The 16,260-nt window shown below is 32.8% G+C and overlaps 1 protein-coding gene across 1 annotated transcript; it reads left to right on the top strand.

Annotated features, from left to right (window-relative positions):
• Positions 1 to 10,878: 10,878 nt before the first annotated feature.
• LOC112083916 lies at positions 10,879 to 12,726 on the top strand. Its single transcript, XM_024152138.1, has 8 exons — positions 10,879 to 10,931; positions 11,025 to 11,149; positions 11,257 to 11,341; positions 11,432 to 11,564; positions 11,651 to 11,706; positions 11,946 to 12,069; positions 12,144 to 12,317; positions 12,544 to 12,726. The coding sequence occupies exons 1-8, from the start codon at positions 10,879 to 10,881 to the stop codon at positions 12,724 to 12,726; spliced, it is 933 nt and encodes a 310-aa protein (XP_024007906.1).
• The last annotated feature ends 3,534 nt before the right edge of the window (positions 12,727 to 16,260 follow it).

Genomic DNA, 16,260 nt, shown 5'->3' with positions numbered 1-16,260 from the left:
TGAAAACTTGCTTTGTGCGATCATGATTAATGGAGGAAAATACAATCAATTCACACATATGTACTTTTATGGATCAGAAGGTTACTTAGGTTCTCTCCAAATATGGTTGAAGATTTGAATTTTGAGAAATTTTATCTTGATCAAAACATAATACTTTATGAAAAACTGTTAATAACTAAACGGAAGATGTTATAGGTAATTTTTTTACGGTTTCTCTACAAAGTGAATTAGCATAAATATGTAGGAATGTTTAGTGATTATTAGATATAATAACCTTGAGAGTTGTTTTGAGTCTCTTTTTCCATATATTTATGATATATAATCGATAATCTGTTTATTTTTGGTGACAACAAACGATTCTTTTCTTCTCATATATAATCGATAATCTTGTTGTTTCCTATTTTATTAGATTCTTATAGTGCTTGAATAAATCATTTTTTGGATTTTTATACATTCATCACGTGCTTTTTTAAAAACAAAAAAAAAATAGCAGAAACATATTAACTAGAAACCTCAAACTGAGAAATGTTTTTAACAACTTAAAAAATTTCGGATTTTTTTTTTTAAAATTCCGATAGTTTCCGTTTAATTTTAGAAGAAAATTTATGATAACGTCAAAAAATGTGATGGTAACTTGAACAAATTTTTCTTGCATGAAATATTTTTCGTGCATGCAAAATGTTACAGGCAAAAGCGTGATGAACATTATTATTATGGATATTTCCGTCACAAGAAACTAATAAAACTATAGTCCATTAATATCTTTACAGAACCCCTTTGCAAATTAGATAACCATTACTTTTGTTTAACTATTACTTTTGTTTAACCCCTTTGCATCTTTATAGCTTCGGAGGAGAATGTAAGCTTAACTATTACTTTTGTTTATGGGTTTAATCTCGTGGAGGACAGGCATGCTTTATGGGAGGAGCTTGTTTCTTTGAATGCGACGACCCTTGTCTCTACTCACCCTTGGGCAGTAGTAGGCGATTTCAATCAGATAATGAGGACCTCTCAACATTCTGATCATTTGAACTTGGAGGTGGATATATCAGGGATAAAAGACATGAACTTGGCTATCCAGGATGCAGAGCTATTTGAAGCTCAGGCAAAAGGTTTGATCTTCTCTTGGTGGAATAGTCAGGCGGAGAACCCAATATCAAAGAAGATTGATCATGCTCTCATAAATCAGTCTTGGGCTGAGATATTTCCAGAGGCATATGCAGAGTTTTTGGAGCCGCAACAGTCTGATCATGCTGTATGTCTATTTCGGATTCCCTCTCTTTGCAGACAGAAGAGGAAACCTTTCAAATTCTTTCACCATGTGACTGATCATCCCGAGTATCATGACATTGTGGAGGAAGCATGGCAGTATGAAACCATTCAGGGATCAAATCAGTTTCGCCTAATGAGAGCTATGAAACTGTTGAAAAATGCGCTAAGGAAACTGAATAAAAGACACTACAGTGGGATTTCACAGAGGGTTAAAGAGCAAGCTGCAAAAGTGGCAGGGTATCAGAGGCTACTCCTAAGCAACCCCGATACAGAGATAGCAAGGCAAGAGCATGAAGCCAAAGTTTTTGGCAAACCCTCATCACAGCGGAGGAGAAATTTTATCGCCAAAAGTCTAGAGTTCGCTGGCTGCAGCTAGGTGACAGAGGAACAGCTTATTTCCACAAAACGGTTGCTCAAAGAGCCACAAGGAATCACATACATTTTTTAAAAAATGAAGTGGGCGATATCTTATCATCGAAACAAGAGATCGAGGATCATTCTGCGGATTACTTTCAGCAAGTCATTGGTTATACGCACTTGGCAGTCTCTCCTTCTTCAGTCGCTGAATTGCAGGACTTATTACCATTCAGATGCTCAGCACAACAGAAACTCGATTTGGTAAAGGAGGTTAGTGCAGATGAGATCAAGTCGATCATATTTTCTATGCCGCTTAGTAAGAGCCCTGGGCCCGATGGTTACTCGGTTGAGTTCCTCCGAGCTTCTTGGAACACTGTGGGTGAGGATGTAACCTCGGCTATTAGAGAATTTTTCAGAAATGGGAGGCTTCTAAAAGACCTGAACAACACAGCTATTACTTTGATTCCCAAAATGTCGGAGGCTTGTCAGCTTAGAGATTACAGACCTATAAGCTGCTGTAACCTAATCTACAAAATAATCTCTAAGGTGATAGCAAACAGATTGAAACCTGTTTTGCAACTGTGTATTAGCAGGAATCAGGCCGCTTTCTTAAAAGGGAGGAGTTTAGGAGAAAACGTGCTGCTGGCTTCTGACTTAATAAGGAACTATGAAAAATCATCTTGCTCGCGAAGCTGTATGATTAAGGTTGATATTAGAAAGGCATTCGACACTTTGGCTTGGGATTTTGTTATTAAAGTGTTGGAAGCGCAAGAATTCCCACCTTTCTTTATATCCTGGATTAAGGAGTGCATTTCATCTCCAAGATACTCCATCTCCATCAATGGAGAGCTGGCCGGATTCTTTTCGGGAAAAAAGGGATTAAGGCAAGGAGACTCTCTATCTCCTTACTTGTTTATAATGGTAATGGAAGTTCTTTCAAGGATGTTAGAAAAAGCAGTTGTTCAGCACCAGACAAGGCTTCATCCGCTATGCTCTACCCCGAGAATCACACATCTCTTGTTTGCAGACGATTTGCTGGTTTTCTCTGATGGGTCGCGCCATTCTATCTCAGGTATCAAAGACACTATGGCTAGCTTTAAAGACATGTGCGGACTGGATATGAACGAAGAAAAGTCAGAAATTTTCTTTGGTGGGTATAATGACATTCAGCGAGGAGTTCTAAGTGGTATTGCGGGCATTAAAGAAGGATCTTTCCCAACCAGGTACTTGGGATTACCTTTAAATCCTAAGGGCATAACAATGGCAACCTTACAACCTTGGCTATCACAACGGTCACTCCTCCTGCTGTCTCAAGAGGATCTGACAAATACATGTGGCGTAAAGCTCCAGGTATTTTTGTGGAATCATTCTCATCCAGAGCAACCTGGGATCATCTCCGGCATCGGTCTCCAACCGTTGCTTGGCATAGAGTTATCTGGTTTAAGCATAATGTACCTCGCTGGTGTTTTATATCATGGTTGGTTATGTTACAAAGACTACCAACAAGAGATAGACTTCGGCGATGGGGAATGGATGTTCCAGCAGATTGTGTTTTGTGTTCTGGTGGCAGGGAATCACATAACCATCTCTTCTTTGAGTGTCCTTTTTCTGCAGCTATTTGGTCTCGTTTCACCTCAAGTATCTGGCCTAACCCACCGTTGACAGCCTCTGAAGCTGCCTCATGGATCATGGACCATCACCTCTCCTCCCCCTCTGATCAAGTCACCATCGTAAAGCTCATTTTCCAGGCCTTGATTTATATGGTGTGGAAGGAAAGGAATGCTCGCATTTTCGCCGCCAATCATTCTTCGACTTCTTCTCTCCATTCTATTTTGGATCGACACATTAGAGACCGGCTTCTCTCTTTTCCTTCGACGTCTCTGCATTCTCCCTATCTTCTTGCCGTTTATTTTAGCTTTATCTCTCCTCCCTTCTAGTTGTTCCGTCTTTGTAATAAGTTGCATCTTTGCAACATGTACAGTGTAAAATTGAAAATTGGTATGAATCTTAACATTTGCACCAAAAAAAAAAAAATTAGATAACCAAATTAAATCACCAATACACTATCTATCCAAGTTTCTTTGATTTTTTTTATCTATATTAGTATTTGCGAAGTGAATTCGTTTGTGGTTTAACGCACAATTTTTTGTGTCGTTTTGATTAATGAAATTCTGATGATTTGATTGGTTGATAATTGTTATAATTTGATTGGTTGAATTAGCTAATTTTTAATCATTAAAATCGATATTAGTTGTTTTAAAAATGTAAATTTCTGTAATTGAGACAAATTTTTGTGTCGTTTTGATTAATGAAATTCTGATGATTTGATTAGTTGATAATTATTATCATTTGATTGGTTGAATTAACTAATTTCTAACCATTAAAATCGATATTAATTGTTTTGAAAATGGAAAAATTCTGTAATTGAGATCAAAAAAGCCATGGGTCATAACCTTTTCTCTCTAATAACTTGGCCCAATTTTCAAAAACAAAAACATTATAGATACCTTCCAATATGTAATTTGTACTGACTGAGATGGTAGCTATGTTGGTTAGATGCTTTGTCCATTTATCAAATGTTCACGGGTTCGAATCCTGTGGTTATTTTTTTTAATTTTAATTTTAATTTCTAGTTTTAGTAATAATTCGATGTTTGAAAATATTTTTATTTATTAAATATTTTATAAAAGGAAATATTTCATAATTTCTTTTGTTATTATCTAGAATAGAATCTTTACATTTTTATAATTAATAACAACGAAATTCATGGGAAGATAATATCGCATATAGAACAATATTTACCTTTTAGTATGTTTTACAAGAAACTAAACCCTAGGTTGTTTAGACGTATAAATATGAGCGTTTTCAATCAAACGTCTCATAATTTACGCATTAGTTTTTCTATTAGGATTCCGTGTTTATTTTGCTAGGGTTTTTATAATAGCATTAACTTTTTGGATCTCTTTAGAAAATATTCATCATGTTTGTCTATTTGCATGCAAACCTAACTATGCGTTCGTCTAATTACAGCTTTGATCATCCATCTAAAGTCATCATCACTTGGGAAGTTCCGTCTACTGCTTTGGGTATATATATAACTATTATCAAATTTAATAATAGTATATATGCTCTCAATTTTTTTAATGAATTCTAAAAATTTATACCACTATATGTTTTGATAACCAGGCTTATGCTCGCGGGTTAAGGTCTGTGTTGAAATCGCATCGTCAGAATATGGATCACAAAGAGATGACTGATTATCGTTACGTAACTCCATACGTTTTCGTGGATATCACAAAAAGGTTGTTGTAACTCTTTAGGTTATTCATTCAAGTTATAATACTTATTAGTAGTTGTTTTGTATTTGTAGCTTATCCATGCAAGCTACTTATGGATTCTGCTATCGACGAATGGACCTTGTAGACATATAATCCTGTTATCGAAGGTAGTCATGTCTATTAATCTTACAGTTTTGTACCTTTTGTAGTGCTATATCTTAGTCTTTCAGATGCATACCCTTATTATATATTAATCTACGAACGTGTTCAATTTTTATGTAGATATTGATTCTGCATATCATATATCTATTCTTGATCACGAGTTTTTTTTATCAAAGGAGGTATTTCTGTTCTTCATGTAAAATATTTTTGTTAATGATGTATATTAAATTTTATACGTATTTATGTTTGTTCTAATGTTTGTTTTGTGCATTTAGGTTCTGATCGTGTTAACACGAGCGATCATGCTCAGAAGACCTTTCTATGGGATTTTTCGAGGAATGCTTGGGTTATGAATAAAGAATCTAATGGTTTCAATTCTTTGTTTTTTGTTTTGAACATCGTTTTTTTTAGAATACTAATTACACCGTTTTTATATATATTTATCTATGCTGAAGATAGTGACTCTGATGATACCGAGGTTTTATCTGGTTGTGGTACTGATGATGATTATGGTTTTGAGGATTATATGGGGTCTGATTCAGAGACGGGCGATGATACTGATGATATGGACCAAACAGATGAATATGATTCTGAGGATGATTTTATTGACGACGATGAGTCTTGTGAAGAATCTGATGGTTCAAGTGACAACTCAGAAGGTGATAGCGGTGATGACGCAGATGAAGATGATGGCGATGCGATTCAACTGATGATGATGAAGATGATGATGAAGATGTTATGTTGGATGATGAGACTGATATTGACGATGATAGTGAAGATCAGCGAAACGTCGAACTGAGTGATATACTCATCGAAAAGAATATTAGTATAACTGGACACCAGGATTCGGTGTGTATTTATACAGTTTCTCTTGGTTCAATGTGTTTTGGAAGGTGTGTGTCACGTTTGAGTCCTTCCAAAGATGGTTGTATTATCTTTGTTAAGGTTTTACAGACGTGGATGCATATGCTAATTTCGAAACGTTCTTCCATGGAGCTCATATTGTCGGATGAACATGTATTTATTGTACTATTACACAAAAATATTCTAAATTTTTGTTGGTGTCTAATTGACAGTTTTATTCACAGAGTGTTAAAATTCAGGCCACTATTAGTGATGGTGAGATCGGTATCACATCGTCTCGCATAGATGTTGGTAATTGGATTATTATCAGTCGTTTTTCTGTTATCGATTGTGATGATAGTTGTAGACCGACTTCTCATAGATACAAAATATTGTTCCTACCTTCAACTATCATTAACAAGACTTCACGTAGATGTGAAAATGCTTATTTTGACTTTGTTGATTTTCAAAGGATATTGGATCGTGCCCATGATGATGACTATTTTGTTGGTGTGTTTATTTTCGATTTAGTTATTGAATTTCGTTATTATTATGTTGTTGATGTTAACATGGTTTAGTTTTTGTTGTTTATGAATATTTGATAGGTCGGGTCTTAAATGTAAGTCGATCTGGGATGTGGTGTGGTTTACTGACTGGAGAGCATTATGTTCCTTCATATGGCAGTCCATGTAATGATATATGTGATTCCGAGATATGGGGTTCATATTCAACCGTCACGTTCTATCTTAGGGATAAACGATACTGTCTGCTGGATGTTTTAAACTGTATATTGTCGTTTTATTTATTCTATCCATCTGATTATGTGTGACATGTTTTAATTTAGTGGTGTTGATTTGAGTTGTGAATTGTTCGGTGAGATGGCTAAAAACTTTTATGCCTCTTGGAGGCGCTGTGATCAAGATATCATTGTGTGTGTGCTTAGATGGGCCGTTATTGATTATTTTGGAGGTATTTTTAGTATACTAATTTATATTCTCTATATTCGTTCTGTTTTATTGTTTTGACTCTATATGTGTTTTATAAACATAGGCAAGATCACTATATCTTCCACTTCTCCTACTAAGTTCGAACTCAATCCCCGTATTCCTGAGTTAGATGAGTTTTTGGAACAGTGAGTTTCTAATACTTAATGATTGTATTTGACTTTTTTGTATTAACTCGTGGTCGCCTTCTCTCTCTCAAATCTTTTTTATAACACTGCAGATATCCGCGTAAGAGGCCATACATGCGTGGTAGTGTGGGACGTCTACATTGAGTAGTGTTATGATCCATCTTATTCAGATATGCATATATCATTTTGAAAAACTATTTACCATGTATACAAATTATAGTTTAATTATTCTTTATTCTTCAGATATTTTTATTTTAATCAATAAATATAATTTTTTAATTTCATTATTATTGTTGTTTGATATTGAGATACGGAAAGCGGAGAAAATAATATAAGTTATATAGTCGCATAAATAACGCATGTTTTTATTGATTTCTTGGACTCCAAGTAACTCAAATTTATAAATATTTTAAAGGATTCGAAGATATCCCCGATCATGTCACAACTTTTAGTTTTTTTTTCCATTTAGCATCTATGAAAATCATGGTGTTTCTTTTATCAGACACAAGCTATATAATTGATGTGAAAAAGTCTATTCGTTAAAATGTATAAAATGTAAATAAAGGAAAACATTCTAAGGAACCCTAGAAAAAAAAACAACACGTAAACCACATAATTCTTATATCTCTATATATATGCATATATTTCGGTATAGGTATATATATGTGTCTATCGCGACTTCGCGAGTTACCAGTCTGCATTGTTAGAATTGTTTGCATTCGAGTTCTTCGATGGAAGGGTTTGGTAAATGAGTTTTGTATTACGTTTTTAGAGACGTCACTAATCGTTAGTTTTCTTTACGGTATTCGATTGATTGTTGTTATTGTATATATGATCGTTTTTATATTGTCCATGTCTAGGTGCTCACAGGCGACCACGTATTAATTGGCAAGTTATACCGTTTCATCTCCCTGGGGAAAATATTGCGTTTTCTAATAATTTAGATAGACATGTTCCTGCTAGAAAACCTAAATTCCTTGCTTGTTTTAGGTGTAATCAGTCTTATCCAGAGGCGAGGAATCTTTTATACTCGGAGATTCCTTCTATGTTTGTATGGGATCGTAAAAATAAGACATGGAGGCCAAGACTAAAGAGAAATTCTGGTGCGTGTGTTGTGGACGAATCGCCAACAGAATACGGAGAAGAGTATTATCTGAGGCTCTTATTGGACATAGTTAGGGGTCCACGTAGTTTTGATGATATTAGGACTGTTGGTGGAGTCGTGTATCTTTCGTTTAGAAGTGCATACCATGCATTAGGGTTCGTTGGTTGATTATCAGAAGACAGTAGTTATTTATCATATTTTCGTTTTAGTTTCTTTATTGTGGCATACTTATTTCTTATTTTAATAAAAGCAATATATAATAAATGATATTAGAATAATTATATACATCAATTTTGTTATAATAATAAAGTTTAATTATAACACAATATTATTTCGCTTTTCCGTAAACTTATCGTTGCTTATATTTTATAAAAATAAAATAAAATAAATACATATTTTGAGATATGATTCGGTGTATATATAGATTTTGTTCTCATTCTTTTGGTGTTTTGTAAACTGTAAACGTTGGTCGGTGTATTTGTGATGGATAACTCATATCGTTGCTTTTCTTTTACCGAGTTCGAGGATATAATAGATGGATCCTGCGACGTTAACAGTTGTGTGGGTAAGCTGTGTGTATTACGTATGTTCTTGTGATATGACATATGTTATGTTTTGTAAGTTGCAAATCGCTATGTTGTTGACTTGCCTTTTTATGTTTTTTGCGTTAAGATCTAATTGGACATGTTATGACTGTTGGAAACTACGTTGATCCACAATATCCTTTTGAAAGCTACATGATGAACGAGATATATATCGAATTGGAGAATCAGAGGTATTGTGTACTATCATACATTTTAGAATTCAAAGCTACTTACTTACAACCAATTTTCCGCTGATTGTTTTGTTTTATAATTATTAGAGGATGTCGTCTACCATGTCGTTTGGTTGGAAATTTTGGTCGAGATTTTCTCGATGGTTTGACGCATTGTGATGATGATATGATAATATGTATCGTTCTGTCTGCAAAAGTTGATACCATTCGAGGTATTCTAAGGCTGAAATTCATGATACTTTTTCGAATATAGATATAACTAGATAAAAATTAGAAGTGTTTGTTAAGTTATTAATTATTTCGATTGTTTTTTTTTGTGATCATAAGGTAATTGGATGGCTGTAGCCGCTCCTAATTACACACGGATAATGTTGCACCAGCTGTTCCTGAAGTGGTACGTTTCCGGGAGGCATTGGTGTCAACCGATCAATATTGATTTCCATTTCACAAATACATAAATCTTAGAATACCAGCCTATACATTTTTTTATATCGTGTAAAACTACATTGCAGTTTTTTAGTTTGTTATTATCATTTTCTTCTCATATGAATTATCTTATATATCTCTGCGTATGTGCGCGATTGTTACAATATATTGTAGAGATTTTTCATTTTATATTTAGACTAATAATTATTCTTTCATGCAATATATTGTTTAAGAATTGTAAATATTATATACAGAGGATAAATTATACAAATGATAAACTGTAAAGATATTTTGATTGATTTCATTTTATCTAATTTATTGTTACGCTTAATTATTGGTATGTATTATCGTTTTTGGTAGCTTAAACACATCGTTTAGAAAGAATTCCTTAAATTGTTTGCCTAAATCGCTAATTACTTATTTATTAAATATATTTTCTACTTTGTATATACAGTTACTGTAATGTTTGCCATTTTCAAAATTGAATTTAACTTCATTATGTTAATTTTCCGTTAAAGTATATATAAATTGATATTATCTGAGTATTATTTTTTTTGCTTTATACAGACAATTAGAAGATTTTATCGTTTTTAACATTTTTAAAATAAAAGAAAACTAGAAGATTTTATCGGCTTTACCCTTTGTTGCGATATATGTATATTCTAAAAAGCTGTAAATCATATCTGAATTAAGTCTATTTTACATATATATATATATATATATATATATATATATATATATATATATATCATGTCTCCTACTCTATATATAGAGACTCATTCTTCGTCTTGTTTCTCCCAATTTTTTCTTCTTTGTTATAATATCGTGTGGTCTAAGCTATGTTGATTTTTAAAAGAAAATCAGCATCTAATGTTTTCGTTAGGGATTTACGTCCTGGCTCTGATAACTTTGTTATCAAAGTTAATATCCTCAAAGTTTGGGATGGATTCAAAGGCAGAGGGGGGTGTTCACTTGAGATGGTCTTTGTTGATCAAGAGGTTAGTGCTATAATTTATGATATCCCGGTTAGCCAATTATTTGTTGGTTAATTTTTTTTTTATTGTCTTTTGGAACTTAGGGTGATAGGATACAAGCAACTGTTGAAAGGTTTTTCGCTAAATCTTTTCGTAAAGATTTGATCGAGGGGAGATCGGTGCTTATCAATACTTTTAAGGTTGTTGAGTATAATTCTGAGTATCGAACTACATGAACACCTTTCAAGATAGTGTTCTATGCAACTACGACTGTCTCTGTATGCTTGAATTTTCCTCAAGTGGTTCCGGAGAAATATATGAAAAATTTTCCAGATATTTTATCAACTGATTTGGACAATGGCTATTTGATCGGTACCATATCTAAACTGAGACGCATAGTTTATTTAACATTTTTTATGACACGGTATTAAACACTTTTTTTGCATTAGATAGCTGTTGGCTAATTGTTTTGGTTGTTTTGTTTCGTGTTACTTTATTACAAACGCTAAGACGTGGTCGGACAAATCGTAAGAGTTGGTCATGTTGAGGACGTCATGGCTCAAGGAAAACGTCGTTCTAGACTTAAGATTTATCGTAGAGATGAGAGGTAACATACTTAGTTCTAATTTAATATTTTATTTTATTTTGTGTTGATTTTAGTTATATGATTTAACTCATGATCATGTATTAATTATAACAGCGATCTACAATTACCGTGTACTCTTTGGGTTGATTACGCAAAAGAAGTTGCTGATTACGTTAAACGTAATTGCGCATCCGTCGTTGTGGTTATTATAAGGCTTGCATGTATCAAAAACTATCAAGGTATATTACTTAATGATTTATACTGCTTTAATTTTAGCGACGATTATGAACAATTTTATCATAGATTATATGTATTTCTGATACACCGATTTATTTACACTTTTTAGGTGAGATGAGCGACTCAAATGCTTTTAATACAACTCAGATTTTGTTTGATCCAGTGTGTCCTCTTGTGGCGAAATTCCGATCTGAGTAAGAATCTATTCAATGAAATTACAGTACGGTTTTATTTGTACATATGTTCGTTCTAGTATAATTAGTTTTTGTATTTTTTCCGTTTAGGTTGCCTCAAGATAAGTATATTCTCATTCCTAACGAAGATGATTTGGGTATAGATTCTAAAGATTCATTAAACAATGAATTTTTGGGAACTAATATTAGGCGAAAGTTAAGTTCTATACATTCGATCGATACGGTATGTGAATATGCGATACTCTATCATTTTTGTTTATAAAAAATTTTGTATATCGGTGGTTGTTGTTGATTGTTTCGAATAAGCAGGTTGGTAAGTATGTGACATTGGCGACCATACGCTCGGTTGCCAATAGTAATTCGTGGTATTACATAGCATGCAAGAAGTGTGAAAAAAGATTCATCCTATACCCGAGAGAGACCATGCTCCTTCGCCGCCGTCTTGGAAATGCATTAATTGCAATAGTAATGTTTATGAGTCTAAAGTTGTTGCTAGGTAGTCAAATCTCTATTCTTTGAATTCGGCGTCCACAAACCTTTATAATCATTATGTCGTATATTTTTTTATATTTATAAAACTAATTGTCTAATTATTCTTTTATAGTTTCTTTCTGTTGTTGAACGTGGACGATGGTTTTGGAGGGACGACAGTCTTTGTCGTGTTCGACAAAATTGCTCAAAAATTGTTTAAGAAGACTGCCGAGGAAGTTTTCGAAGAGTCTGTTAGGGTACACCTATAGTTTTATTTGATAAGCGTTATGATTATATACCTCAATTAAAATATTTCCAATATATTTTGTAGGATAATTCGTCTAGACTGCCTCAATCACTGCGTGATCTAGAAGGAAAAGAGTTCATTTTTAAGGTTGTTGTAACGGAGGATAATGTCAAAAAGGTTAAGACTTCATTTTCGGTTGACCGGTTTACATCTGATGACTATATGATTCAGACGTTCTGTAGTCAGGTCTATTCTGAGGTATGCTTTCGATTCTTATTTTGTCTGGATATTTGGATATGTAACTATGCATAACGGATTATTTATTTGCTATGTTATTTTTTTTTTTTAAGCCTCCACGTTTGGAAACCTTCGTCGATGAAGATAGATGAGCACATATTGAGAAAACTCTGCCTGCCTGTTCTAAAATGATTGTGATGATCCTCACGTCAGTGTTGATGTAAATGCAGAAGTTTCTATCGAAAAGATTGTACCTGCATCTTCTAAAAGTGACTGTGATGCTCCTGATGACATTGTTAAACTAAATACAAATGTTTCTATCGAGAAGACAGCTCCTGTGAGTTCTAAAAGAGATCGTGAGGATCCTGACGTCATTCCTACTCCTGTCAAAACATCTGGATCTAGAAGGAAGAAGAATTCTATGTCATAGGATGTTTAGTGATAATGAGTTCGCTATTATATTATCTTATATATTTTTAGGTTTCGAGTTTTGGTAGAACCTTTTTCTATTGAGAATATTATTGATTTAGATTTTATGCTTACTTAATTTTTTTTTAATTTAAAAGTTTAATATTTTGTTATAAATAGTTGTTCTTTCTTTTCTAACAATGATTTATTTATATTCAATTTTATGTTTACAATCGTCGCATGTATCGCATATTCACACCCTGTCTGTAGATCATTTTTTATCGCATTTGTTTTAGTTATGGTTATCAAGTTTGATATTATGTCGATAGTTCGTTTATTATTCTCTTATATATGATAGTGGGGTTATAATTAATAAACCTTTTAAAGTGTTGTTTTGGGATTTAGGTTTATCCTTGAACACATCTACGTAACGTCCTGGAAACTGTCGTGACTCTGAAAATTGATTTTATTGTGACCCGATTCATATAAATTTAAACTCTGTCCGTTTTTTTTTTTGTTATAAGTATCAAAATTAATAAAATGTACAAATATCACGATATAGTTAAATAAATATCGTGATATATATATTACGATCATAATATTTGTACGAATAAGTATCCAGTATATGTAGCAAATGAATTATATATTCAGTTTTAATGATTCTTGAAGATTCTAGAGAAAATTTATTCTGTTGTATTTACGTGTGTGTATATTTATGAAATAAAACAAAAACGTCAAATTTCCAATAGAAAAAAATGCCAAAATTATAATAAAACCCTAGAATACTCGGTTATATATAGATGTAGTGTCATATCGTGGTTTAATCCATTCTTTGCTGCGAACTTTTTCTTTATACCGCTATAATGAACTCATCAGGTGCGATATATACTATACATCCAACTTGATATCGTTTTGTGTTTATTAAGTTATGCTTTCTTATTTATATTGGTTGGTAACGTAGATCTAATTATGTTTCGTAGGTGCAAATACATGTGGAAGTGTTCGTCTAAACGTGTTGCCTTTCCATCTTCCTGAATCTGAGATTGTGATGACTGATGAAGGCGGAAATGTTGGTTCTAATGGAATATCTAAATTCACGTCTTGGATGAACTGCAACAAAGAATACCCGGAAGCTAGGATGCTTACGTATTCAGAAATTCTAAGTCAATTTTTTTGGGATCGTAAGCAAAAGTTAAGGAGACGACGTGTCATTGGTGACCCTGGAGTTAGTGTTATAGCAGATTGTTCGGATGGATCTGGCGAGGCTTATTATCTCAGGATTTTGTTGGCTGTGAGAAAGGGCCCATGTTCTTATGAGGATATTAGGACTGTTGATGGTATTGTGTATCCTACCTTCAAGGATGCATGTCATGCGATGGGACTAGCCAATTTGTAAATTTCATAAGTTAAGCATTAGGATTTTAAGTTATTTATTTTTATTTTTTATTTAATTTTATATTTTTATATGGCATATTACGATTATTAAAATGTTTCCGTTATAATTAATAAAATTACTAGGGTTTTATTTTAATATTGTATTTTTTTATCAAAAAGTCTCCTATAGTTTACCGTCATAAGAAAAAGTAAAACATGGATTTCGGGTTGGAATTATGCTATATCTATAATGTTTATGAATTGATGTTTTTGTTTTCTTTCGTCGCACGGATCAACCCTAGCTTATATATATATATATATATATATTGCAGAATTTTAATAATAAAATTTGACATTATTCCTTAAGTGTTCAATATAAATTTATTTTTGGAAATTTTCGAACGAATATAACATCCTTTGATCCGTTGTAATCCCAAAGGGAAATTTACCTTATCATAAAATAATAAAATAAACTTTTATGTGAAAATGGATCTTATATATATATATCGTATTTTTTTATTAATAAAAAATAGTTAATTTTGGTTAGAAATTGTCATTTAATTTTGTTAGTTTTGACGAATCGTTGCTTAAGTATATAAAACCCGCATTTAAAAGCATAACCGTCGTTTCTAAAGTATTTTAAACCCGCGTTTTAAAACATAACCGTTTATTGTATCCGTCTTATAAAAAGAAACATTCATCTTTATCATCTTTCATCTGAAAACTAAATAAAAACAACGAATGTCTCCATGTAATAGAGTTTCTGAACTTCAGAAGACAAACAGCGGGCAACGTATTTGTGTCCAAGTAGTTAGAAATTATTATGATTTTACTCTCATTGGTTGCCCTAATCGGATGTTAGTTCTCGCTGATGAATTTGTAAGTTTATAAGATTTTAAAAGATTATCCCTGTTCATGTTTTGGGAATGTAATCGTTTATTGATTCTTTTTTACTAAAAATGTGTAGGATAATCGCATCCTGTGTACCATGCCATTTGAAATACTTGACAAATTCGAGTATGTATTGCTCGAAGGAGAGTGGTATTTTCTTGGTAATTTTGCAGTTACCGACAGAGTACCACATCGAAGTATATCATCAAACAACTGTCATATACGTATCAACGAGGATACAATCACTGAGAAAACCGATACGAAGTCTTCCAGAGAAATATACTCTTTCTGTCCATTCATAGATAGTTTGCTTGCGTCGATTCAAACAGACCGATATCTTGGTAAGTTTCTTATATGCATGTTATTATCTTGTTTTATCTCATTAACTGAGAAATGAATTTTTTCTAACTTAGTTGTTTAATTTTGCAGTTGATCTTCTCGGGATTGTCACTTTTGTTCAGAAACTTCAAAGAGGAGTTCATATGTCCGATACATCGGATACACTCACAGAACGTCCACTTATTCGTTTTGTACTCGAAGATCTCGGGTAAGTACAACTTATCCTCAGAATATCTGGTGTCAGACTTGGGTTTCTTGATATATTAAAATATGTTAATTATCTTCTATGTTGGTGTAAATATATACAGTGGAAATTCTTTGAAATATATTGCTTGGGATAACTTGGCAATAAAATTTGAAGAACTTTGGACGAATCGTGATAGGTCTTCAAGGCATATTATTGTATTGCGATTTTTCTCTTTCAATAGGTGGAGAGGTACGTAAATATTAACTATTAATATCTATTCAATACGGCAATTAATCAGAAGTTTAACAAATTTATTGTTTCCACATGCATACTGAATATGTATATGTAATTAGAGGAGTGGATAGTTGAATCGGAAAGATTCATATCTGATATTCTCGAAGATCCTCTTACTCCAGAAGTGGCAATAGCGAAGATGAGGTATGTAAATTCCATCTTTGATGTTATATCCTATATATGTATTATATTGACATCTATTTTATGATTTTATAATATTGTCATATTGTTTCAGGCTTGAAACTTCAGTTGATTTTACCCCTTTGGATGATGGATATGAAGATCAGTATCCGTAGGAGATATTATTTTTATTTTGTTTTTTATAGGTTGTGTACTTGAACAACATAGCTATTTTTTATTTTTATTGTAATAAATAAATTATTCAATATCTATAAACTTCACCTGTTTCGCAAAGCATCTCATTTTAGCGTATTGTTTTTGATTTACAAAGAGTATCACTTTTTGTTTTCA

Source organism: Eutrema salsugineum, unplaced genomic scaffold (assembly GCF_000478725.1).
Source record: "Eutrema salsugineum unplaced genomic scaffold, Eutsalg1_0 scaffold_5, whole genome shotgun sequence".
Taxonomy (NCBI): domain Eukaryota; kingdom Viridiplantae; phylum Streptophyta; class Magnoliopsida; order Brassicales; family Brassicaceae; genus Eutrema; species Eutrema salsugineum.
The sequence above is the reverse complement of the archived record's forward strand: the minus strand, read 5'-3'. Positions and strand labels throughout refer to the sequence as shown.

Coding starts and splice junctions, on each gene's coding strand:
- LOC112083916 (XM_024152138.1), top strand. CDS start 10,879: ATGGCTCAAGGAAAACGTCGTTCTAGACTTAAGATTTATCGTAGAGAT. Junction 11,150..11,256: donor ATGTATCAAAAACTATCAAG/GTATATTACTTA, acceptor TACACTTTTTAG/GTGAGATGAGCGACTCAAAT. Junction 11,707..11,945: donor GTTGCCAATAGTAATTCGTG/GTATTACATAGC, acceptor ATTCTTTTATAG/TTTCTTTCTGTTGTTGAACG.